Genomic DNA, 26539 nt, shown 5'->3' with positions numbered 1-26539 from the left:
AGAAAAAGAGAGAGAGAGAGAGAGAGAGAGAGAGAGAGAGAGAGAGAGAGAGAGAGAGAGAGAGAGAATGAATTAAACAAAAAAAGATGAGCTTGAGTCGGCACAGCCTATGACTGCGGCCCGTGTGGGTAGGGAGGGGAGGCAGGACTGGGCCTCCAGGCAGCTAGCGGGTGTCGTTCCGGACGCTCGTAGCTAGCAGCCCGGGCAGCTGGGAGCGCCTGCAAGGGGCCCGGACAGAGGGCGGGCGGGGGAGGACGCAGGGGGAGGGCGCAGAGCACCGGCGGCGGAGCCCCAGCCCCGGCCCCGGCTCCAGCCCGCGCCGCCGCCTCTCCCGGGCCGAGCCCGGCGGGCGCTCGGAGCGTCAAGGCGCGCGGGCCGCTCCCTGGGTCGCGGGGGGCTAGCGGGGGTCCCGGGGGCGGGCGGCTAAAATGAGTGAAAGGAGAAGATCTGCAGTCGCCCTGAGCTCGCGAGCACATGCCTTCTCTGTTGAAGCCTTGATCGGCTCGAATAAAAAGCGGAAACTGCGAGACTGGGAGGAGAAGGGGCTGGACCTGTCCATGGAGGCGCTGAGTCCCGCAGGCCCGCTCGGAGACGCCGAGGACGCGGCGGCGCACGGCCTGGAGCCGCACCCGGGTGAGTGCGGCGCGGTCGGGCGGGCCGCGAGGGGCGCGGGGGCGCAGACGGGGTCCGCAGCCCGAATCTCGCTTTTGATCGCCCGTCTCCAAGCCAAGAGGCCTACTGGCTCGCCTTTCCTTCTTTTCTGGGGGCCGAGCGGCGTTCTGGGCGCCCACGCTGAAGGGGTGCGGGCACTTGGGTTGCAGGCAGCCTGGTCAAAGGCAACCAGAGATCCAGGGGGTCCGCGAGTGGACCTCGGGGAGCCCCACGTGTCTTAGCACTCACTCCAAATCCTTACCGCTTGCCAGATAACTTTTTGAAGGTGGGGTGCGTTCGTATGTCTACCGGGTTGAGAACAGGACTGGATGTTAATTAAATCCCTTATCCTGAGCCCCGGATCATTCTTCGGGGGCCCCCATCTCTGTACATTTAGGGGAGAGGGCTTCGATACATTTTTAGACTGTGTCTGTGCATATTCGGAGCAAATAATACGCGCCGAACACGTAAAACGCAGGGCGGATGTCTTGTCTGTGTTTTTATTTTATTAGTATTAAGTGGTTGTACACAGCAGTTACAATTCCGCAAGTCAGGGTATGAGTACGAGGCTTCTGGAACCGCGTCACCCCTTACCGCCATCGTGTGTGTTTCAATCGAGCCCTAGGATGGGGAAAAACAACTTAAAGCGCGGTGTGGAGTGCCAGGATTTCGACGGGACGGAAACTTGTCCGGAGAACCCGGTGCGCGCACACACAAACACCGCGCTCGCCGCTCCGTTTCAGGGCTCCGGAATTTTTCCAGCCTCAGTTTCTAAAACCAGGCTGGAGGTGCTGCGGCCGGCCAGCCAGATCTCCAGTCCAAGTGCTGGCAAGACCCCGTCGGGGGCAGCGGCCCGCGCCGGGGTGGGAGCAGCCTGGAGCCCCGGGAGCTCGGGGATTCCAGCCCGAAAGCCAGCCAAATCCGAGGAGAGACAGCTGTCGCTTACATTTTCTCCTTAGACAGTGACAGTTCAATTTCCATGCTCCCGAGGCTAATAATAACCCGATTAGCGAGTGACCTGCAGAGGGGGGGCTTTGTGAATTCTCCGTGTTCCTGAGGCCTGTGACGGAATTTGGGTTTAGTGCTGGGGAATTATGTTTATTAGTCGATGAAAACGAAATTAAAAGGAGATTTATTTCATCCGTCCCAGTCTTTCTCTATTTGGATAGAGGTGCAGCCCCACATAGGAGAAAGGAATGAGTGGCGGTTTTCACACCGAATGTATCTGTTGTCAAGACTCTTTTGAGGGCCTTCAGGAAGCTCGTGGACTGTCTTTTGCAGTGTGGAAGGTGGAAAGGGGAGAAGCCACTTACCTTTGCAGAAGTAACAACGTCGTAGGACACAGGCTTGGGGCAGCGGGAGCTTTTCGTTTGTGTGGCTGGAACGCTGTCCGGGTTCACGCATTCAAAAGGGCCAACAAGTAAGGTCGAAATCAGTTTTCCTTTGCAGGAAATAAGAAGAAAAAAGGGAGGGGACCCTGGAGAGAGAGAGAGAGAGAGAGAGAGAGAGAGAGAGAGAGAGAGAGAGAGAGTGTGCAAGAGCATGAATATGAGAAATCGGCCCCAAAACTCTGCTCACTAGCTCCTTCTGGATGGGGTTGAGGTAGGAAGTTTAATATACAGCCAACTTTTAGTAACAGTTGAGTTGCTCAGTGCCATGATTCTATCGTTTTAGTAGCAAAAGACGGGCGTTTGGATTCTAGAACACAAAATGTATATATGTAGGGGTCCCGGAGGAGGGGGCAGCCACACCGAAGCACTCCAGACTTTCAGGGAGCAGGCTGCAGGACCCGGCCGGCTGGCTTGGGGCGGCAGGCGACCCCAAGTTGGAGCTCTGGCAAGGATGAAGACTTTCTTATGATCTGGGATGTGAAACCATCTTTCAGAAAATGGGCATCCGGTATAGACCTACAGTTCCCCAGAGGGCAGAGCCACAGGCGGAACCAGGGATTGGGATCTTTCTAGGTCTGGATTTTTTGTTTGTTTGTTGTTTTGTATAGCATCTGGACAGGATTGCCTGTAGAGACGCGAGTGTGGAGTAATGCAGGCGACCCACCCGATCCTAGGCAAGGCCGCAGTTTCTGCAGGCTAGGCCTCTGGGTATTGCTCAGTCTGTTTTCCTCCCCTCTGTGGGTGGAGAGGTTGGTGCATGGCTCCCCTGCTTTCAGCCTAGACAAGAGGAACAGCAGAGTAAAAATTCAAAAACCGAAACGAAACTGCCATCAGCCTGAGGAAGGAACACATGCACATGCTCACATGCTTACAAATGCGCACACACTTAAACACATGCACACACACACACACGCCTTTAGAACAACTTACTTCCCACTTTCTGGGGCAGCTCACCCTCTCTTCCAGAGCCCTCAAACTCTAGGATCCTAAAATAACTGAAAACTCAAATTATAGAATGCTTTACTTTTCAATGGAACTTTAATCCGTCTGGACGCGGCCTTTCCCATCTCCACCATCCGCACTTCTCTCCGTGTTTGGACAGAGCTGCTTTTTAAGCTGGTGCCTTAGCCTGGGGTGCCAGCAGTCCTGCCTCAACGGGGGGCCAGCCTGGCCTGGGCGCTGCCGGAAACTCACTCATCAGAGGACTCTGTATACATTTAACACCCACCCCCCAGCCCTTTAGCTCCTAGAAACACTCGAGGCCCATGAGGGTTTTGGAGGAGGCCCACATGGCTTCCCACCACCCCCACCACCCTCGCCGCGCCCGCACGCGTTAGGAGAAGCTAGCAGCACTCTGTCCCACACTAGTTAGGGGATTGGGGTCTCTTTCCTGGGCCGGCCGCCCCCTCGCCTCTCCGCAGCGGCAGCCGTGTAGGGAAACTTCCCGCACCCGCTGCGGGTCTGGACCAGTCGGAACAGCTGCTGCGGCTGCGGCCTTGGAAATCCATTTTGGGCGCGCGGCGGCGCCATCGGCGCCCCGACCGCATCCCGGGCTCAGTCTGACCTCTCCAGCTCCGGGCTCGGGGCTGGCCTGGTCACAGTCTCGAGCGGAGAAGCCCGGTCCCCGGTGGAGCGAAATTCAAACTCTCTGCCCAAGGATTTCTCGCTTCGGAACCCCGAGGGCCAGGGGGGCGGCCCCGCGCTCTCAGGGTGGGCGCACAAAGGCCAGGACACGCGGGGGCACGCGGGCACACCTGTGCACACACGCACCCACACAGACCTAGGACTTGAGATGGTCGGGTTCTCGGGATGATTGGCCGGGTTGTTACTTCTTTGCTCCAAGGAAAAACCTCTTGGGATTTGAATCCTGACCGTTTCTCCTCATTCACCCACGCGCAATAGAGATCGGGGCACAATGACCCCGGGGTGATGGGTTGGAAGCCGGGGGAGAGAACCTTTGGGAGGAGTTTGCAGCCGTGCTGGAGCCGGACTCGGGCCGCTGGGCTGACGCGCACGGCGGGGTGGAGGATAGGCCGCGGGGTCTCCCGGCGCAGAGGCCACCACGGAAGGAATCCTGGTTGGCACGCGCGGTGTACATACAGCCCCTTGTCACCCTCGTGCCCTTGTCACGGCCTTTGTCACCGTGTACCCTTGTGCACAGCCTTCGTAAGGCTCTCGCCCCCCAGGGGCAGCGATCCTCCCCCCGCCCCGTCCCCCCTCGCGCGGTTGAGTGGTGGGTACTGCACGGAATCCAGGGCTCCCGACAGCGGGAACCGAAATCCTGCCCCGGGAGCAGTGGGAGCCCCAGGGAAGCTAGCAGGGAAAGGGAAGGCATTGTAATCCTCCGCAGCTCAGGAACATGGGGCGGCCCGCACACGCGTCTGGAGTTAGAGCTGTAGAGAAGGAAGCTGGTTTGAGCCATCCATGGACGTCCTTATCTGCAAGTTTAGAAGCCAGGTCGGTGGGGCTCACGGATACAGAAGATGAATGAGGGCCACTTTTGCTGCCGAGTTCAGGGAGCCCCTCACGGGCCTGAGCTGTCCGCCCGGAATCCCAGAGCCCTCCCCCTCTTCCGGGGAGCACAAAGGCAAGGATCAAGGCAGGCTTTCCTTGGCAAATCCGCACTAGGTTGATCTCAAGTCCCCCATTCAACTCACCCAAGGCTGTTTCGTATTGAATATTGTACGGAAGCTTCCCACTGCTTCTTTTGAGTTTCTTGATTTTTATAGATGAACTTACCAGAAAGAAAAGCTCATGGAGTCAAGTTTATGTAGAGAGAAGGAACTGGACTCGTGTGTGTGTGTGTGTGTGTGTGTGTGTGTGTGTGTTCGAACTCAGGGACTGGTCACTGTCCCTTATAGCTTTTGCACTCAAGGCTGGCACTCTACCGCTTGAGCCACATCTCCACTTCCAGGTTTTTAATTAATTGGAGATAAGAGTCTCAGGTACTTTTGTGCTTGGGCTTGGATTCGATCTGTGTTCCTTAGATCTTAACCCCAGAACTGAATTTCTTAAAGTGGAGAAGGACTGGATTACATTGACATATGGTCTACTGGTTTCCCTGGCACCTGGCATCCTCATATTAATTAACCTCAAATGCTCGCACGGTTTAAATTCTGAAATTGAGTTGAAAGTATCTTGAATGCCTACTGCCTATGGAAGACCAGTGAGAAATGCCGCCGTGAAGCGTCGAATCTGAATCAAAACAAAAGAATTGGGCATTGGTGATTTGAGTTCCTCATATCCTTTGCACAGATGGAAGCAAACCCCATGGAAAAAAGCCATCCATCATGTGACCATCGATCCTACCGCAAGGAAAAAGAGTCAGAAGACCTAAGGATGGGGTTCACACAGCACCCCTGAGAGCTGGCACGGCTATTCTGAAAGAGTGGAATATTCCAGGCCCATCACACCCTACTAACAAAACTTACAGTGTGAGTGAGAAGTGAGAAGAGAGCGCTCCTTCTCGGAGCTGCTTATGGACTAGGGTTGAACTTAGGCTTCTGAGGGAAATGATTACTTGGCCCATCTGTGAGAGAGTTCCTTCGCAGAGAAGTTTCACATTCAAAACACTGAGTCAACCACTGAGCCTGGAGGAAGAGCCGAGTGGTGGGCGCTTTCATTCCTCCTTCCCAAAGGGCACACACCCAGGGGATGGTTATTCTCCAAGTATAGTTGCTCATTCCTCTGGAAACAAATAAGAAGTTTCATAGAGACTAGAGGAGCCATCTTTCCCACTTTGACTTTTTTCTTTTTACAAAAGAAGGGAAAAAAGAGTGCTCTCTCTCTCTCTCTCTCTCTCTCTCTCTCTCTCTCTCTCTCTGTGTATGTGTGATCTTTTTTCCTCCCTCCCTTTCTTACTTTCATCCACATGGTTTATTTTTGCTTTTTTTTTTTGTATTCTGGGTTCTGGTAAGCCTGGGTTTTATGAGTGTATGATTGAGATACTCAGAAGTGTGCTCTGGGAACAGCAATTAGCAAATTTATAAATTAGGGTCTGTTTACACTTCTTTGAAGAAGGATAATCATTAGTTAATTTAGGTGAGGCCCTTGTGCACTAAGTGTTGGGTGGAAAATGAGACTTGGTAAGGAGGACATGCTGTGATCAGGAGAGGTGGGAGGACTTAAGCAACTAGCTTGGACTAATCAACAGTTCAGCAGAGGCTGTCATGCCTTTATTTGGAGGCAAGATGCTTTGCTGATGACAAACGCATGAGAAAAGTGAAAACAGGCTTTGCAAGCACTATATTATATTCTGCATTAAATAATCTCTCCCTGTTACCTAGCTTTGCTCTTTACACATAAGTGTTTAAAAGTACACTTAACACAAATGTATGTGAACACCATGCCACCACAAATTATAGCCACAAATTCTTCATGGCATGTAGATAATGCTTTAGTGACAAGAAACTGCTGTGTGTGTGTCTCTGTGTGTTTAACAAATCAGGAACATAAAATTTGGAAAGCTAAAGGTTTTGTTGTTTTGGGATATTATTGGAAAATTCTAGAGAATCACAGATCCACATTTCTAGCTACTGATGTGTTTTTGTTTAACTCAAAGACAAAATACTAAAAGTGAGATGGTACAGAGACAATGAAAAAGCACACTGGTAGTGAGAAAATTTTCTTTAACATTAGGCATTTGATTTTGTGAATAGTTTTTTTTTGCTATCTTTATTAAATGGCCACAATGTGGCTTCTAATAGTAAAGAATAGTTTTGTGTTTTCCATGTAGAAAGTGAATAGACTAATGAGGTGAGATCTGGACAATAAATAGGTCTTCAAGTGAATTTAGGAATGTAAGAAAAACATGCTGAAAGTTTCTCCTTTATCTTATATTTTCTATAATATTTTTGCAGAGGCTCAAATGAGCCATTGCCAAAAAGCCACAGCACATTTCCTAGGATTAAAAAAGGAACAAAAGGACAAAGCAACTTAGGACAAATCGCAGTTGAGTTCCCTGGAAGGGATCTTTCAGCCCTGCGGGGTTTTCTTCCCCTCTACTGTCCCCCAGCCAGGAACAAAGCCCCAGGTAAATGGGGGCTACTGATTTTCTTCCTCCATAGCATTGAAAATGTCCTCTTTTCCTCCCTTAAAAAAATCAGGTGACATCTCACCAGGGACAAAACCCGGATTACATTTCTTCCCGTGTGTGTGAACCCATCGCTGGGAAAACTGAGCGGCACGATGACCTTTACAAGGCAGAAATGACCTTCACAAGTCACGGAGGACCCGCGTGGAGTCTTGGCTGTGTCTTGGAGCGCGGAGCTCAGGTCCTGCGCTCCACGGCCCGGCCCGGCCCGGTCGGCTGGACCTCCTGTGCTCGCCCTGCGGTGTAGCCCCGAGGGCGCGGGTTCCGGCCCACAGGCTCTCCAGATCTGTGTGTCCCTTAGCTCTAATTTAACCCGGGAGAAATGTCAGGGTCCTGGGGTGGCCGAGGGAGCCTTGGTAAAAGACACCCCCCCCAAAAAAAACCCCCAATCAGACCCCTCAAAACCCAGCAAATGAAAAAGGATCTTGCACCTCGCGCCCTGAGGGGAGTTTGAGTTTTGCTTTCATCAGACTGAGCAAATTTCCAAGGACTCAAACCGACTTCAAACATCAGCAATTAGAAATCAAGAACCCCTCGGCCCGCAGAACTTTCAGTCCTTAACCATTACCAAATGGGTGATTCTAGGGTCCGTAAATATTGTAGTCAATGTGGCTCAAAAAAGAAAGGAAGGAAGGAAAGAGAAAGAAAGAAAGAAAGAAAGAAAGAAAGAAAGACGGAGGGAGGGAGGAAGGAAGGAAGGAAAGAAAGAGAGAGAAAGAAAGAAAGAGAGAGAGAAAGAAAGAAAGAAAGAAAGAAAGAAAGAAAGAAATTGGTCCAGTTGGTTCACCTGTGTGAGGGGGTCTCCAAAGATACCAATGATCACTGAGTCTCTGATGACAGTGTGCCCATTTAAACAAAGAAATGCTTCTTCAGTGCTCCTTCACTTCTTTGTACATGTGCCTGTACTGGGACTTGAACTCAGGCCTGAGTGCTGTTCCTTTGTTGTTGTTTTTTGTTTTTTCCCATTCAAGGTTGGTGCTCTACTATTTGAGTCACAGCTCCATGTCCAGCTCTTTTCTGGGTAGTTAGAAATAAGAGTCTCATGGACTTTCCTGTACCCATACCCACTTGCTTTGAACCTCCATCCTCAGATCTCAGCCTCAGCCTGAGTCACTAGGATTACAAGCTTGAGCCACCAGTGTCTGGTTAGTAACTATTTTCTTAAAAGAGAAACCACTCAGTTTTGCTCATAGACTGAGAGGTGATTAGCAGTGGGAGTGGATTTGCCTCCAAGTTCCCATTCTCCTGACTCAGAGCTAAAGGCCCAGATCTCACCTGCTGTCAGGTGAGCTGTGTGATTCAGAACTTCCATTCTTGCTATAGAAAAATAATTCAGCTTCCTGGTAGTGTGGGTGAATGCATTCATAATATTCAATGCATATATGTGAACATGGAATGAGATAAATTAAAGGCATGGGTGGGGCTAGGGGATATGGGGAGAATGATGGAAGGAATAACATTGATTAGGATGCATTGTATTCATAAAGTGACATGTTGAATTGAAACCCCTTTGCACTACTGCTTAACGATAACAACAAAAAAAGAAATATGTAAAGAAAAACAGAAAAAGAAAAAGAAATGGCTGATTTCATAGAGGGGAAGGCCAAGTGTTTGTGCCAATGACTGAACGCAACAAGGATTTTGCTGGGGTCAGTTTTCTCAATATGGGAGCTTAATTAATAATTTGCCTTTTTTGTTTGGCAGCTAAGACCAAGCAGAGCTGTAATTATGCACCTTTTTAAAAAAAGCATTAGCTTAAAAAATGAAAGGCATAAAGAAGCTTGCAGAGGAGAACTGAATAATCAGTCCTTTCAGAAATCTTAGCTGCTTATTTTGTCTTTGCTATACTGCAAAGTCTTACCACAGATCTTTCTATTCTGTGCAGAGTCCATGCATTGCTGCAGGAAGACACAGCTGGGCTGCATTAATTAGGAGACCTAGATTCGAATGCCATCTTTAGCATTCTCATGTCAGAGCTAGAGACATGGACAGGCAGACATATTAATACTGGAAAAAAGTTTTAAAGTTGTTTCATAGTCACTGGGGAGGCCTCAACTGGTGAGACGAGGGAGCTGGGCTCAAATGAAACATGAGGCTCCTCTAGCTATAAGATTTCCTGATGCTGTTAACTTTTGCTTAAAAAATCTTAACATTTAGCCAGGCACCAGTGACTCATGCCTGTGACACTAGTTACTCAGGAGGCTAAGATCTGAAGATGGAGGTCCCAAGCCAGCCCAGGTAGGAAAGTTCATGAGACTCTTACCTCCAATTAACCAGCAAACAGCCAGTGCTAGCCTTCAGTGATAATGCCAAAGGAGAACACCCAGTCCCTGAGTTCAAGTCCTAGTACCAGCACATAAAAAACAGACAGAAAATCTTAGCATCTTCTCCTCCTGTACTTTGGACACGTTTGGCCTTTTTCTTCTCTTCTTGGAATGTTAGTTTTCTTACAGTTATGGAAAATAATAGTATTAGCATTACAAGACCTAGATATATATTTTTCTTTAGTGTTCAAATTAGCAGTGTTCATCAAGCTCTTGACAAAGCTTCATCTTAATATCACATGTTGAGAATTTCAGGCCTGTGATTTCCAGTCTTTTGCATTTGGAGTAGCCCGTTGTTTCCTGTAAAACCATACTGGAAGGCTTTGATGGGATTCATAAACGGAGAGGAAATACACTATGCTTTGCCAGTCCCAGAAATAACAAGAGAAACTACATGCTGGGGAAAAATGTGAAGAAGGAGAAAACAGTCATTACTGGTGAATCGAATTAATGGCCTAAATAAATAAATCAGTTCCCTCCCTCCATTACTATTTGAGCCCACTGTAACTATTTTCCATGGCTAGTCCGCTAAGCCGAGATCTTGATCTGGCAGAGATGCGAAATCACTAAAAGGATGACTTAGTAACAGGCAAAACGCTTGTCAACAAGATAGAGCAGGAGACAGCTTAGCATTCAAAACCGCTATTCATAGCAGCTGAACTGGAGGGCAGGGTCAGGCCCGGCCCAGCGCATACCAACCAGGGGTTCTCATGTTTCTTGTGTGGCGAGGCTTTATTTCCTTACAGGCTTCTGTAGTTCAAGGTGGCTCTCACCTCATTTCAGGCTTTTGCTATCCACAGCTCTGTGCAGACTCCTGTAATCACAGATGGTGTGGGTTTACTGGTTGCCCTCTCCTTACTATTCTGCAAACTTCCGTAGGCTGAGACCTTGTCTTCGTTGCTTCTGTCTAGACCTTAATGCAGGTGGCCGGTACGGAGAAACCATCTAATAAATAAGAAGAATATAACACATGATAGCAGGATATGTATAATTATAGCATGTTAAATCAGTTGCCAATCATGGATTATGTGCCAGCCATTGTGCTAATCTACATGTATAGGACACACATATACATATACATGACATATATACATAGTCCAACTAATGATATGTAGCAGATATTAAACTCTTATGAGGTAGCTACCTTTTTTTTTTTTTTTGGTACAGGTTTTGGGGCTTGAACTCAGGGCCTGGTGCTGTCCCTGAGCTTCTTTATTCAAGGCTAGTATTCTTCTAGTTTGACCCACAACTCCATTTCCAGCTCTTTTGATTTAATTGTTGGAGAGTCTCAGGGACTTTCCTGCCTAGGCTGGCTTTGAACCTCAGATTACAGAAATGAGTTACTGGTACCTGGCCAAGATAGCATTAGCTGCTGCTACTACTACTACCACTACTACTATTATTATTAATGCCGGTTCTAGGGCTTGAACTCAGGGTCTAGGCACTGTCCTTGAGGGATTTTTTTTTCTTAAGGCTAGAGCTGTACCACTTGAGCCACAGCTCCACTTCTGGTTTCCTGCAGGTTAATTAGAAAGAAGAATCTCAGGGCTTTTCTGCCTCAGCTGGCTTTAACTCGTGATCCTCAGGTTTCAGCCTCCTGAGTAGGTGGATTACAGGAGCGAGCCACTGGTTCCTAGCTTGTTATTCTTATTTCTCTTTGATTAAACACATTCACTATAGAGTACAGTGATTAAAAGCTCACTGCTTGTGTCTAAGCCCTGGTTTGGTTACTTCCTAATTGTGTGATTTGGGCAAATTAATCTCCTTGAACCCCAGTTCTTTCAGCTGTGAAACTGGAATTTTAAATCTATTCCTCAAATGAGTGTGAAGGTCAGGCAGCATAACATGCACACAGGAAAAAGGATTTAGCACAGTTGAATTGATGATGCCCAGATTGGATAAGCGATTGGTGCAGACCGTGATCTCTAGGCATCGGCTGGGTCTCCCCGTTTTTTTGCTGTAAGAGGGTGCTTAGGACATGAGTGGGCCCTCACTCTGTTTATCGCCTATAGCTGGAAACCGTACAGAATCAGAGCACATACAGCCGACAGAGTCAAATAGAACTCAGCTGGAGTAGCTGCTGCTGTTCAGGTGAGGCCAAAAGCTAGGACTAGAGAGAACATTTGGGTGGAGGGATGGCATGGGGTGGGCAATCAGATGCAAGGATGGGGAGATGGAGATGGAGCTCTGAGAGCCGCCTGCATTCAAGAAAGGGGAGCAACACAGCATGATGGCTTGCTTTTGCTTTTCTTTGCTTAGTTCCTGACACTTCTACCCATATCCCGGAAACCCTCTGAAGGCCAGCCTTTGCCTCTTAGGGAATAACAAGATTCTTTCTTTGGAGAGAAACAGTTTCATGGTACCTCAGTATTCTGAGCAAAAAGAGACACTTGAGACTATAGTAAAGGGTAAGTGTGAGAGATGGGAGTGTTGAGATTGGGGGGAGGGCAGAGACAGACAGAGACAGAGAGATAGAGACAAGAGACCGAGAGGATATGAACACAATAAATTAAAAGAAAAGCTATAATTAAGCTGAGTATGAGAGAAGAGCTAGGTTAATCTTTATTTTTCTTTTTTGTGTCAATACTGTTTGAACTGAAGGCATACTGTCCCTTGCTTTTTCCGCACGCAAGGCTGATACTTTACAATTTGATGCACATCTCCACTTCCAGCTTTTTGGTGGTTCATTGGTGATAGAAGTCTCACAAACTTTCTTGCCTGGGCTGGCTTTGAACCTCGATCCTCAGGTCTCAGCTTTCTGAGTAGCGCAGATCACAGGCATGAGCACCAGCACCCTAAATCTTTTATAGAGAAGCCCCAGTCTCACAGTCAAATCCAGGGCCAACATGGTTTGCCTAGCAGAAGCTTAAATTAGATAATTTACAATTTAAAAAATGTGCTACCTCTTAGACTTGTTTGTACTGTTTACTGGCAGCAGAGGGAGAAAGTGGGGAACCCTCTCTCCATCCCCTGGGCAGTCAGAGTACTTCATCCCCACCACTCAGGCACTGATGCCCCGAGAAGAGCCTGTGCTTTGCTGTGCATACTCAGGCCTCAGCCTTCAAAGTAGACTCTGCTCTGCGCCGGCTCCCACAGGCAGCTCCAGTGCTTTTCTGACCTGACCAGTGTTGTCCGAGCTCAGTGCTTACAACTGACAGAGGGAAGCTTCCATAGATTCAGACTCCATAGCAGACACTGCGCCTGCGGCTCTATCCAGATTCTCTCACCTGAAAGAGCCCAGTGGGAGATCATTGTTTCCCCATTTTTACTCCGAGGAAAATCAAGGCTTGACAGATTAAATAACTTGCCTGGGGTCACACAGGTGCTATTCAGTTGAAATAGCCTGGCTGGAATTTAAATCCAGCCCTCTGTGGCTCAGGATGTGATGGGAACTCAAGCCTGTCACCTTTGCTGTTCCCCAAATGGAAACGATGGAATCATAAATAAGAGCTGACTTGCATTCTGGGAGTTTCTACCACTTGAGCCAAGCCTCCAATCCTGTTCTTTGCTGGTTATTGTGAAGATGGAGATTACTGGACTTTTCTGCCCTAGCTGACTGTGAACTACAACCTTCCAGGACTCAGACTCCTAAGTAGCCTGGTTTCCAGCCCTGATCCACCAGTGCTGAACATATTCTAGTCTTAAAGTGACTTCTCCCAGCCTGCTGGCAGAGGGTTTCCCGGATCAGCAGAGGAGGGGAGCTGAGGGTCATGTGAAGTCATCCCATGGTGGCCGGCCTTGCTTGAACTCTTTGCACTGAACTCCCAGTGTCTGAAGGTCAGTGGCTACAGATTGAGTCTGATCTAAAATCTGTGCCTCCGAAGTCCCCTTGTGCAGGGAAATTCAGGGAGAAACAAACTGCTTACATCCCCTCATCTCTTTCTCTAGGCACAGCAGATTGGATGGCGTCACATGAGTAATTCATTCAAAATGGAACAGCTTAGAAAGGTGTCAGTGGCCAAGACTAGCAATTGGTGTATTTCTTGGTACTGTTGACTTTGTTTTGCTTTTTCAAACTCAGCAAACTCCGAAATCCTTTTGCCAGGAATTGAATTTATAAAGGAAGAGATTCTGACTTCCACAGTGGCTTCTTGTCTTAATGTGTGTGCGTGTGTGTGTGTGTGGATTAGGAAACCACTTTGCAGACCCACAGCAAGTGCGCCCACCCGCTCTTAGAGTCACAGCTTTGATGTTACTGCACTGGCTCTTCTGCCAGTAGCTGCACTGGCTCTTCTAAGTGCAGAACAGCTCTGCCGAGAGCAGGGGCCGTCAGTATGGCATCTGTTATTTGCAGAAATCTCTCATCTCGATAAACACTCTCAACACTTCATTTCCCTTCAGTGGCTGCAAATAGTTGAGAAGTTAGGAGTGAGTCACAGAGATCTGAGCAGCAGGGTCCAATGCGCCCCTTCCCCCCCCCCCCCCCCCCCCCCGTCCTGGTCCACCTGTTGGCTGTCTTTCTGTCACTTTCCCTCCCACACCCAAGGAACCTTCCTCTCTTGGGAAGTCTGGCGTCTCCAGCAGGGATTTGGAGAAAATCTACACCCATTACCTCCCCCAATTTCTGAGTGTGGACTTTTCTCATTAATGCATTTCTTGACCGTTTAATTGTGTGGCCTGTTTGAGTTCTGTCTGTGGTGGCCAAAGATAGGAAAGTGGTGTTTGGAAGTTAGGAAGGGGAAGATGTAAACCCTTATTTCTGTTGCAGATCCTACTGATCAGCCAACTGATGAATGGAATTTGATCTGCTTGTGTAGCAACCGAAGCCTACAAAGCTCAGGACCCATTTCCTTTCCCAAGGAACTATATAGAACAAACTTTTTTTTTTTCCAAACTGCCAGTGCTGGGGCTTGACCTCGGGGCTGGGCACCATCTATCCCTTAGCTTATTCAAGTTTGGTGCTGTACCACTTGAGCCACAGCTCCACTTCCAGCTTTTTGCTAGTTAATTGGAGATAAGAGTCTCATGGATTATTCTACTTGGGCTGGCTTTGAACCATGATCCTCAGATCTCAGCCTCCTGAGTAGCTAGGATGACAGGTATGAGCCACCGGTGTCTGGCTGGAGACCAGCTCTTGAAATATAAAGCATAGCAGAGGATCCAATGAATGCTGCAGTTGGTGATTGACTAGATCCAATGCATGAGTCGTGTCCAATGGGAAACAGAGATTCTGCAAGGCCCACACTGGCCAGCCAGGCTGGGCAATTGTGTTTTCCTGTAGCATTCAGCACATTGGTTCCCTGGCCAGTATTAAATCCTGGGAACCTTAGATCCCATCTGGTGCACTGTGCATTACGCAGATCAGAGTGTGAAAGCACAGAGATTTATGGCATCTCTGTGAGATTCTTTCTGGGTGGTAGGAACTACAGAAGTGTCTCCCAAGACACAGGCCAACCTGATGGCTTGAGGGAAGGGAATTGTAAACCAAATGATCCCTGTGTGTGTGCATGAGAGTATGTGTGTATGTGTGCACACATGGGTGTATGAGTGTGTACACGTGTGTGTGTGTGGGGGGGAGTGCTGGGGTGATGAGATGCAGTGCAGAACTGGTATAATGCTCCCCAGCCTGTGTGGGTGAATTGGTTTCGGATGTTAACATATTTTTCCTTGGGGCTCAACTGCATTCTTCTTTTTCTCTGCCTGTCTATTTTCCTGCCCAGATCGCGAGGCTGCCACAGCTGTGTGGCTCGTCCCCAGTGAGTACTGAGAACGCAAGCTCTGTTTTACACAAGGGCAATATATGGGCAAGAGTATAGGTATAGACTTCGAAGGAGTTTAAAGAGATATACACTTAGGTTTTTTTTCCTCTATTTTGAGGGCCCTTCCTTCCTTTCTTCCTTCTGACTTTCTTTCTTTCTTTTTTTGTTCTGCTATCTTGTCAGCTCAGTATCAGCCTTGTGATGCATTGGGAGATGCATCACTCTGTGGGGAGATGAGTATAGAATGTTCTAGAAAACAAACAGGCCTTCGTGTCCTAGTGTCTTTCGTGTCGGCTGGTGTGAGAAATGGAGCCAGAAGATGGAAGCTGTTATGGTTTGGTAGTAAATGTCCCCTAAAGGCAATGTGCTAAATAAAGGCTTAGTTGCCTGTCCATAGTGCTATAAGGAGGATGTAGTAAGAGGCCTGGGTGTACGTGCTGCTCACATACTCTCTCTCTCCTCATCTCTGTGTCTCTGTCTCTCTCTGCCCATTTGTCTATGTTTTTGTCTCTGTCTCTGTTCCTCTCTCTGCCCCCTTCTACGTGTGTGTCTGTCTCTGCTTCAAGGCTACCCTGAGGCGAGCAGATCTGCTCCCCCCCCCCCGCCCCGAAACCATGTACCCAGGAGAGTTTTCCTCCTTCACATTCCTTTTCTGAGGTGTTTTCTTATGGTGACAGATTAATTTGTAGTGGCTCCAGAAAATGACATATGTTTGTGTATTGCTCACATAGTTGGGCATTACCATTGTGGAAGAAAGTTCTCGAATGCTACCAGCTGGCCCTTGACTGCATGTCTTCTGTAGAGTGTTCCTCTTGTACAAACCTCCATGTGATTTCCCTGCCACACCATGCCAGGACACTGCCATGATGTGTGCTTGCAAGGGATCCCAGCTACAGAGCACTCAGCTGGCAAAGGCCTAGCCAAGGTCACGGAAATGCCTGGGACTCTCTTTGGCCCCCACAGAAAGCTCCATTTTGGGGAAATTGCTCCTGAGTAATCTGATCAAATAGTTTCTTCTTATCTCTCTCTCCTTCCTTCCCTCCCTCTTTCTTTCCCTTCCCTTCCCCTTCCCTCCCCCTTCCCTTTCTCCCCTCCCTCCCTCCCTCCCTCCTTCCCTCCTTTCTTTTCCTTCCTTCCTTCCTCCCTTCCAATTTTTTGCAAGTACTGAATTTGAACTCAAGGCCTTTCACTCCTATTCAGTGATTGGGCTCAAAGCTGGTGCTTCACTTCTTGCTTTTTGCTGGTTAATTGACAATAAGAATCTTTTGCTTTGTCTGCCCTGCATGGCTTTGATTCTCAGATCTCAGACTGCTGAGTAGTGGGCTTTCAGATATGAGCCACCAGTACCCTGACATAACTTGGCTTTAAGATGGTCCTGGGGCCTGGCATGAGGGGTATGCTAGTGGCCTCTGGGTTCTTTCAATCTTAGCGATGTCAGTTGATCTCTTTATAGTCTGCACTCTTCATCTACAACTCTGATGAGACCACTGGGTGTGAGTAAGGAGAGAGATGCTTTGATTAGACTATAAGGGAGGCATTTTTGTAAATTGAAGGTGCTGAGTAACGTCAGCATGTAGTTCATTTTTGAGCTTTTGCCTAAAGAAGTGTTAGTTAGCACTGAGAAGCAGAATTGCCCTTTGGAGGTCTCATTGACCCCTACCTCTCCCAATTTATTTCAGGCCCTGATGCTCCCAGAGGCCTGTGTTTTCTGCAAAAGAGGAAAAGACATAGAATAAGAGGAAATCCAAAAATCCCCAGTGTTAAACAGAAGTACAAAAAATCTCTAAATGAAAGCCAGATTACACATGCTTTCCTGAGAAAGCGGCATTGGGCTTGAACCCAAGCAGAATGAAATTCTTCTGTTGTTTCTTCCCCATGAGTGGTGGGGAATAGTGAGAGAATCGACAGACTATCCCAGCTCAGGGCTCTGCTCCCAATAGGAGACAGGCAGGCTGTCAGGAGAGAAGAGCAAACCTCCCTGAGCCAAGGTGGTCTTTGGGTAAGTTGGAGGGACAGAGTCACATGAGGCAGCTCTGTGAGGATGCACTTTGGAAAAAGAATAATTACAAAACAGAGATATACAGATTGCCACATAATTTTTGAGTCGTATCAAATCCTATGGTACTCAAGCCGGGCACTGGTGTCTCATGCCTAGCATCCTAGCTACTCAGGGGGCTGAGATCTAAGGATGGAAGTTCAAATCCAGGCCAGGCAGAAATGTCTGTGAGACTCTTATTTCCAATTCCTTACCAAAAATCCTGAAGTGAAACTGTGGTTCAAGTGGTGGAGCACCAACCTTGAGAGGAGAAGCTAAGGGATAAGGCCCAGACCATGGGAGCCTGGGTACTGGAATAATAAGAATAATAAATAAGAATAATAAACCCTACAGAGTACTCCTTAATATCAGTCTAGGTTTGAACTAGATAGTCAAGTTGGAAAACAGTCTTACTTTCTATTTTCTTTTGTCCTTTATGTCTTCTGACCTGCCTTACCTATAGCTGGAAGTTGCTACTGAAGAAAAAGTTCTCTAAACTTGCTTGTGTTCGGTCCTTAGCTACCACAGCCACATCATGGTAACTTCTGAAAGCTGACCAGTGCTGTTGTGGGCTTGGCACAGCTGGTGGCTTCTAAGCTATCCCTGTGTTGTAAACACTGCAGAGTGGAGAAGGCCTTTGAAAGCCTGGGAACAAAGCTTCCGCAAGGAACCTGACAGGCCTGGGCAAGCTGATGCCTCCTCTTGAGTAAGAGACATCCCAACATTTCATATATAAACAAGGAGAAGGATGACTCTGTATGTCTCTACTGAGTAGCTTCCATTCTGAATCACAAGGACATTTCAAGACTCATCGTTCTTGTTTCTGTGAAGATCTGAGAATGAACCCAAACTGTGATTTTGGAGATGTCTTTCCCTTGTGTGGCATGAAGTACTGGAAATGGGTAATTTGTCCAGAATGCTAAAGAACTTGGGGCAAAATCTCATGGAGAGAGCTGTCCTAACTACAGGGCCACTTGTCTTTGGTGACTTGCAAAAGAACATCTCTTCTTTAACCAAGAACTTGCTAATAGCCTATGCTAGGTGATGCAATGAAACTGACTTCCTAATCTCAATTACTCCTGTGTGTGTGTGCACGCACGCGTGCATAACGTGTACATGTGTGCCACTAATGGGACTTGAACTCAGGGCCTCACACTCTTGATTTTTTTCCCCTCTCTCAAGATTGGTGCTCTAACACTTGAGCCATGCTTCCACTCTCAGCCTTTTGCTAGTTAATTGGAGATAAGAGTCTCCCAGACTTTCTTGCCTGAGATAGCTTCACACTTCAGGCATCAAATCTCAGTCCACCGAGTAGCTAGGATTACAGGCATGAGCCAGTGGTGCCTGGCAAATACTAATTTTTATTGACATCATCACAGTTTATACTCAAATCTCCCTGAATTGTTCAGAAGCAATCAAGCCCTCATGCTCCCACCTCTTCTCTTCTGAGCTAGCTGCAAAATACTTCATTCTCACCCTCAAGGGAAGTCTGTGTCATGTGTATTGTGCCTGTACCTGACACGTGTGTGACTGGCAAAGTGTGAGGGTCTCCTCTTGCAGACTCCCTTCAGGAGCTCTAGAGGGAGACGAAGGGTCTCAGCCCCTATTTTAGAGAAGTTCTTAGATGATTTTGTTGGGTAGCTAGGGCCACTACTGAACACAGCAATCTTCTTAGGAATGCCTGGGAGAGAAAGGGCTGGAAAGTGTGCGTTTGCTCAGAGTGCTTCAGAATCTGTATTTTTAAAGCTGTGGCAACAGTTCTTCCAACACCCAAACAAATGTCGAAATGGAGAACATTCATTATTGTAGCAAGGTCATAGAATTGATTCTTATTGCAACAGAAGTGATTTGTGGCTATTGAAAGGGTATGGGGGGGCAAGCAATATCTGGTTACAGGCTCCCTGGGCAAATGAGGCTCAGGATGGTGTTTGTTGTTATTGTTTTTGGTTGTGGCAGATATGACTTGTATCAAGGTCATGAAAGATGAAACTACTTCAAGGTTTTAACACTGAAAACAGAATACCATTCTTGAAGTGGATTAAATTAGAATTAAATTTAATTTTATGCAGATTAACACAGAAAGCTCTGCCCAATATTTCACCTCTTAGGATATGTGTGAGATGCAAATGCAACACCAAACTGAAGAAAACACAAGTTTAAAAGTGAAATGTAGGCTGAGTGCTGGTGGCTCACACCTCTAATCCTAGCTACTCAGGAGGCTGAGATCTGGGGATCAAGTTTTGAAGCCAGTCTGGGCAGGAAAGTTTGTAAGACTCTTATCTCCAAGTAACAAGCAAAAAGCTGCAAGTGGAGTTGTGGCTCAAGTGGAAAAACACCAACCTTCAGTAAGAAAGCTGAGGGACAGTGCCCAGGCCCTGAGTTCAAACCCGGAGTTCAAAGCTCTGGGTTCAAATTCCAATCATGACTCATGTGCATGTGTGAGCACGTGTTCATGCATACATATACACAAAGACACACACGGCTACATTGAAATGTGTGGTTAACTTTTGACTTTCAGTATTTTGTGACATGGCTTTGATGATTTTATCTTCTCTTTGTCTCTATCCTTCATTTCGGTGATGGATTTCTCTCAATAGTAAGCAGATGATCTGTTGTGTTGATGGATACTACTTTGCCCATCGGCCTGGAAAATGTAACACTCAAGTTGTATGATGGGAAACCCATTACTTAAAATCAATGTGATTGAAATGTTGTCTCCCAAGGCTGATACTTCCAGGTCCCTTCTGTAATTCTTCTGCAGTGTTTCAACCACTATGAAATCTGAAATAAACACCAATCATTGAGCCTCTTTGGTTCTTCAGCTTGGGCATTATTAAATTAGATGGCTGACTAAGTTGAAACAATACTAAACAAGCATGTTGATTAGCATCCTGTTACAAAACACTACTACTAATAACTTGCAGATTCCTCCACAAATAAATGTGCAACGTGCTGAGCAATTGCTTTTCATTTGCATATCTGATATCCAGCGAATGTGTAGGTGAAAGTCAGTATGCTATGGGCATCACATAGTCAACTCAACCTTTCCTCTCCTGTGGCATTTTGCTCATGCCCTGGTAGACTGCTGTGATGATATGGGAACACCTGTTTATGTCCATTTCCCCTCCTAGACCTTGTCATTCCCATATATCAGGAGTGTATTTTCTTTGTCTGTGTATCTCTGGTCCTTACATCATCCTTTGTTTCAATACACTTATGTGAGAATAAGTGAATCACTCACATTTTAGGTTTTTTTTTTGTGCTGAGCTATTATATTATTATATCAACTGGTGTGTGTGTGTGTGTGTGTGTGTGTGTGTGTGTGTGTGTGTGTGTGTGTACTAGGGCTTGAACTCAGGGCCTTAGACTCTTGCTTAGCTTTTTCTGTTCAAGGATGGGCTATACCACTTGAGCCATAGCTACAGTAGTGGATTTTTGCTGTCTACTTGGAAACAAGACTCTCTCAAATTTGTCTACATTGTCTGGTTTTGAACCTTAATCCATAGATCTTAGCCTTCTGAGCAGCTAAGATTACAGACGTGAGCCACTGATGCCCAGCTATATGAACTGTCTTGGGTGAAACAACTGGCTGGAAAATTTAGACAAATTTCTGTCTTCTGACCAAAAAGATCACTTTTATTATTCTGCTAATATTTAAAATTTGTAAAGAAGCTTATTCTTTCAAAGTAATATCTGTCTTGGGGTGGAAAAAAATCACATGAAGAATCACATTTGAATCCATCAGGAATGAAGCCACCAGTCATTTTGTTTTACTCACAGGAAAACAAGTGAAGACAATGTGTGTAGGATTGCAGCCAGGGATGAGCAATGGTGTAGGGTAGGTATGGTGACTCCTTACTAAGGCTCAGGGCTCTGAGCTCTGGGTAAGAGGAGGCTAGAGATTAAAAAAAATGTGCTTGATAGATGAGCTCTGGTGACTCATGCCTGTCATCCTAGCTCCACAGGAGGCTGAGATCTGAGGATTGAGGTTTGAAGCCAGCCCTGCCAGGAAAGCCCAGTTTACCACTAGAAAACTGGAAGTGGAGCTGTGCTCATGTGGTAGTGTTAGCCTTGAGTAAAAGAGCTCAGGGACCACACCCAGGCCCCGAGTTCAAGACCCAGTACTATAACCCCTTAGCCCTCAATCCATAATTTGTGCACATATCAAACAATTCAAATAGCCCAAAGAATACTCACTGGAGGGCATAGACCAAGAAGTAATCTTGCATCCCAGAATCTATTGCTGTGGACGGATGCTCATGAGTCATAGGGATGAACTACAAGAATAACTCTGGGGCTGGGAATATGGCCTAGTGGCAAGAGTGCTTGCCTCATATACATGAAGTCTTGGGTTCGATTCCCCAGCACCACATATATAGAAAACAGCCAGAAGTGGCGCTGTGGCTCAAGTGGCAGAGTGCTAGCCTTGAGCAAAAAGAAGGCAGGGACAGTGCTCAGGCCCTGAGTCCAAGGCCCAGGACTGGCAAAAAAAGAGAAAAAAAAAGAATAACTCTGCACACATGTACAAATACGCACACACACACCCTTACCATGCAGACACAGATTGTGGTGTGATGTATACAGTACTTTGAGCTTTATGGTTTTAACATTGAACTACTATGTTGTAGATTGTTAAATAGCTATACTTACAGGAGCCCCTCCCTCCTTCCCACCTCCATGTTTTGCAAAATTTTTATATCTGGTGAATGTATCATAACTTTTATCACACTTACTTTACTGAAACATTAGGCTGTTGCCAGTCATTTGCTTCTGGATTATTTGAAGGCACATTTTTTGGTGATAGTAGTTATATAATAAATTCTAAGTAGAGTTGTAATGCTGCCATTATAACATTTAAAATTTTATGGGCATTTCTTCCAAAGAAGATGTTCAATTTACTTTTCTACCCACAATGTTTGACAGCCTATTTATCTGTTGACCTGCCAACAATATGTTAGAAAACAGTCTCATTGTTTGCTAATTAGTATCATTGCATTTGCTTGCCAAAAATGTGTCAGAAAACATTCTCCTGATGTATCTCTGTCTTTGAAAAATACTTGGAAGTTGATTGTGTGTGTGTGTGTGTGTGTGTGTGTGTGCGTGTACGCGCCTATACTGGGACATAAACTCAAGGCCTCACACATTTGCTTGGCTTTCACTCAAGGCTAGTGCTCTATCACTTGGGCCACACCTACACTACTGGCTTTTTGCTGGTTAATTGGAGATCCAAGTCTTTTGGATTTTTCTGCCTGAGGTCTGGCTTTGATTCTCAGCTTTCAGCCTCCAGAGTAGCCAAGATGATAGTCATGAGCCACAAGTGCCTAGCATGGAAATTGATTTTTGACACAAATCTTTCGTTCTCACCCCAATTCCTGCCCCCCCTTCCAGCTCTGAGGCTTATGTTTATAGGTCTGCAGAGCCACTCTCTTGTCCCTTAAGCAGACACAAGGTTTAATTCCATCTCAAGCTTCCTGCTCCTCCATTCATTGCTAACGCTCCTTCCTACTTACTCTTTTAGGATCCCGGGGTGCAAGTTTTCATTGCCTAAGGGTGTCTAGATCTGGAGTAAATAAGGAATGGCCACAAAGCTTTCTTATTAGTGAAGGATGAATAAAAGCGTGTTACTCAGGGTGTTTGGGTGCAACTTTGGTTCAATTATCTTCAGATGTTTCAATGAAGGCTGCTTCCAGACCCCTTCAAAGAAAGGCGGCGACCTACTGAGACCTGTGTGAAATGAACACCCCATCACAACTAATTAGTGCTACTGCTGCCTCACATTTGGAGGTGAGAGGAAATGTGCAAAGGGTGTTTATCCCTTCCTGTAGTGGGAAAGAATTGGAACTGCTGGAAAAGCCCAGAGCTGGAGGGCAGACAATGACACTGACTGGCGATTGCTACTCTACTCCAAAGAATGGCTATGTGCAGTTATGAGCTGTGTTGTGTATTGGGCTGCAGTAATTAAACCTCCTATGACCCATGCACACATGCAATTGGTTGTCTTTATATAAGTCCTGACACAAAAAGTCCATTCAATTAGACTCAGTAGCTATTTTCTACATACTTAAAGTATGAAGAAGTATAAGGCGTAGTCACTATTATAGGATTTTAAAGAGGATAATTGGATTGGTGCTTGGAGCTGCTGTTTTTGCTGTTCAGTCAAAGTGAATATTCAATATTTTTTGGTGTGCTGCTACTTGGGGCTTGAACTCAGGACCAGAGTGCTGTCCCTTAGCTTTTTCACTTAAGTCTGGTACTTTACCACTTGATCCATAGCTCCACTTCTGGCTTTTGGGGGGATTAAATGGAACTAAGAGTCTTGACTTTCCTGCTCAGGCTGGTTTTGAGCAGGGATTATAGGCATGAGCCACTAGCACCCTTTTGATCAAGCCTCTTGGTATGATGCACTGCATTTCACACTGATTGGCGGCAGTGATGTGGGCTCACTTGACATTCAAGGAGTCCCGTTGTTTCTCCACTTGTCCATCTAGTTGATTTTGAGGCCTGTGGGACACAGCATCATTGTCCTTTGGGACAATACCCTCCCTTGGGAGGCTATATTGTTGTATCTGGACATGGAGGCAAGACTAATAAACAGTCAGGTTCACTTTGGGGGAAGTGGTGGCAGTCACTCTTGTCATCCCGATTGTCATTGTGTGTTACAGATATGCAGCACCATCTGAAGCGACAGACGTTCAAGGCTATTTCTAGATGTTTCCCCCTATAGTATTTATTCTTCTGTCACTGGAAAATAAACGATCAGCTTACCCCATCAAAACTCTTATCCAGTATGGGTCAGCACTCATTGGCTTTTGCGCAATGTGCTTTGGAGTCCTTCAGATACATGACATGCCTTCTCTCCACCACCGTCATCAAAGGGGACAAATTTCATTTGGTAAAATTTGGATTGAATGTATTAGAATTGTGCGTGTGTGTGTGTGTGTGTGTGTGTGTGTGTGTATGTGTGTGACTGTGTGCCAGTATTGGGGCTTAAACTCAGGGCCTCATGCTTTTGCTTAGTGTTTCCCCCCCTCCCCCCCTCCCCAGGCTGGTGATCTACCAGCCATTGCTCCTCTTAATTGAGGCTAAGTGTCTCATGGACTTAGCTGGGGCTAGCCTTGAATGGTGATGTAGCTATTCAGGCAGAGTATGGACAGAATTAGAGACCACAGCCTTGCAAAGGGGGTTGAGAATTGTTTGCTGTCTCCTGAATCCCTGCTAGGTTTTCCGCAGCAGGGTCTGGAGGAAGGAGGGCCTCTGGAGTCACCCCTGTTCTGATGGTCCCTTCTTCCATCTTGGAACACTGCCATCCACCTTTCCTGTTAGTGCCCCTGCAGATCTTTGGCTGGGCTGCCCAGAGTTGCTGAGAGCCAAAGGAACACACCACTCCCCTCCCTCGCCCAGGGATGGGTTGGGCTAAGAGCAGATGATTGAGTTGTACTTGGAGTCAGTGCTGTGTTGACCAGACTTTGGTTCCTGACCTCCCTCCTCCCTGCAAAGCAAAGAGCAACAAACACAGGCTGGTTGAGCCAGAATGGCCACTTGTCCCTGTTTCCTCATACTCTCTCAGCTTCAGAACACCGAGCTCTGTTCCTCAGGGGCTTCTCCTGCTCGCTCAACAGCCTGCTTTGGAGGCTGTGTCATCTCCTATAAATTACAACCCTGTGCCTCCCGCCTGGCCTGCCTTGCCTGGCATGCCTTTCCTCGCTGCCCTGCCCTTCCTGTCCTTCTCCAGCGTGGCCTCCTGGTCACCCTACTGTGTTGTATAAACGTTGGCACTTCTGTTCTAGGGTCCTGAGAAGCTGCAGCTATAGCCATCCAAGCCTGGAGGGGGACGACCACTAGATCTGGGGTCACCTCCAACGTTAGGTGGTAGCAAAGACAAGCCATAAGCCGTAAGTGCAGGGAAATGCTGCAGGTGTTCTGTGCATCTGATTTTCATCCAGTTATTCCTATTCACCTGCAAGAATGCATCAGATCTTCCTGGTGTGAATCATATGAAACCTGAACTGGGAGGAAGGTAGCAGGTTTCCCAGTGTGAGGTTAGCAAGGTGCATTTGTGCAGAAAGGGACACCAAGCCCATAGATGCAGCATGACGAAGCAATTGCCAAAGGCAGAGGCAGAAATCACCAGAGGTCCCCCGGCCTGCCCCAGGCAAACCACCAGCTTCTACCAGATGTAGAGTGTGTGTGTGTGTGTGTGTGTGTGTGTGTGTGTGTGTGTGTGTGTGTAACTCTGGGCCTGGAAGCTGTCCCCGAGATCTTCAGCTCAAGGCTAGTGCTCTACCACTTCTGGTTTTCTGGTGGTTAACTGGAGATAGGAGCTCACAGGCTTTCCTGCCCAGGCTGGCTTTGAACTGTGATCTTCAGATCCCAGCTTCCTGAGTATTTAGGATTACAGGTGTGAGCCACCAGTGCCCAGCTTGTGTGTGTGTGTGTGTGTGTGTGTGTGTGTGTGTGTGTGTGTCTTAAACTGAGGCCTTGTGTACTCCTTTGGCTTTTTTTCGTCGAAGACTGGGCCGGCTACCACTTGAATCACAGCTCCACTTCTGTCTTTTTGTTGGTTAACAGGAGATTAGAGTCTCATAGACTTTTCTTCTCAGGCTGGCTTTGAACCACAGTTCTCAGATGTCAGCCTTCTGAGTAGCTAGGATTACAGGTGTGAGCCACCAGGGCCTGGCATCTGCTAGGTGTTCTCCCTTGTATTTGGGGCTCCCTCTTTCCCTCCTCCATCAAGTATCCTTTAGTTCCAGGGCCTCTTCAGCCAGTGTCTAGGGATGCATTGGTCTCACCAACATCCAGGCGTGGAGTGTAGGAGAGAGTCAGTGCGGCAGATCTCCATCAAGGGCATCTCTCCTTGCTGACACTACAGGACTATGCCTGTTTGCTCCTCTCCCAGGCCACATATTCCAAGTGTTTGTATGGCAAGGAGAAATGGGTACAATCAGGGTGTTTTCAAATGTGTTTTTACTAAGATTTTTTTTTTTTTGCTTTTTCTGGTTTTACAGTCAGATTTCATGTTCATTGGTTTTAAGAGTCTTCTTTCTTCTGTGTACACGTAGTTCTCACTGCACAGGGGGCTGAGTGAATTCACTATTTAATAATGATGAATTAGGAGCTGGAGTATGACTGCCATTGTTCTGGAAGAAAAGGCTCTGTGTTTTGTTCATGTAAGTGGTAAGGTGATTTTAGACGGGGTGGGTGGGTGGTGGTGGTGGTGGTGGTGGTGGTGGACACAATGGGGCTGGGACAGGTGCTAAGTGCAGTAACTCCTGGGAGATTCTGCCTCCACTTGGCGGAGAGGGTGTGTTTTTTTCCAGCTACAGGAACTGGAGCCCCTGCAGTGCTGA

At 47.2% G+C, this 26539-nt stretch overlaps 1 protein-coding gene across 1 annotated transcript in view; it reads left to right on the top strand.

The window, feature by feature from the left end:
• The first annotated feature begins 266 nt into the window (after window positions 1-266).
• Tbx15 (T-box transcription factor 15) overlaps window positions 267-26539 on the top strand; it is an 87358-nt gene continuing 61085 nt past the window's right edge. The window contains exon 1 of the mRNA XM_048351867.1: window positions 267-633. Coding sequence (XP_048207824.1) covers window positions 429-633 — 205 coding nt within the window. The 5' untranslated portion in view covers window positions 267-428. The remainder of the gene's footprint in view (window positions 634-26539) is intronic.

This window comes from Perognathus longimembris, chromosome 7, assembly GCF_023159225.1.
Source record: "Perognathus longimembris pacificus isolate PPM17 chromosome 7, ASM2315922v1, whole genome shotgun sequence".
Classification (NCBI taxonomy): domain Eukaryota; kingdom Metazoa; phylum Chordata; class Mammalia; order Rodentia; family Heteromyidae; genus Perognathus; species Perognathus longimembris.
Note: the sequence above shows the minus strand (reverse complement) of the source record. Positions and strands in the feature narration are given on the sequence as shown.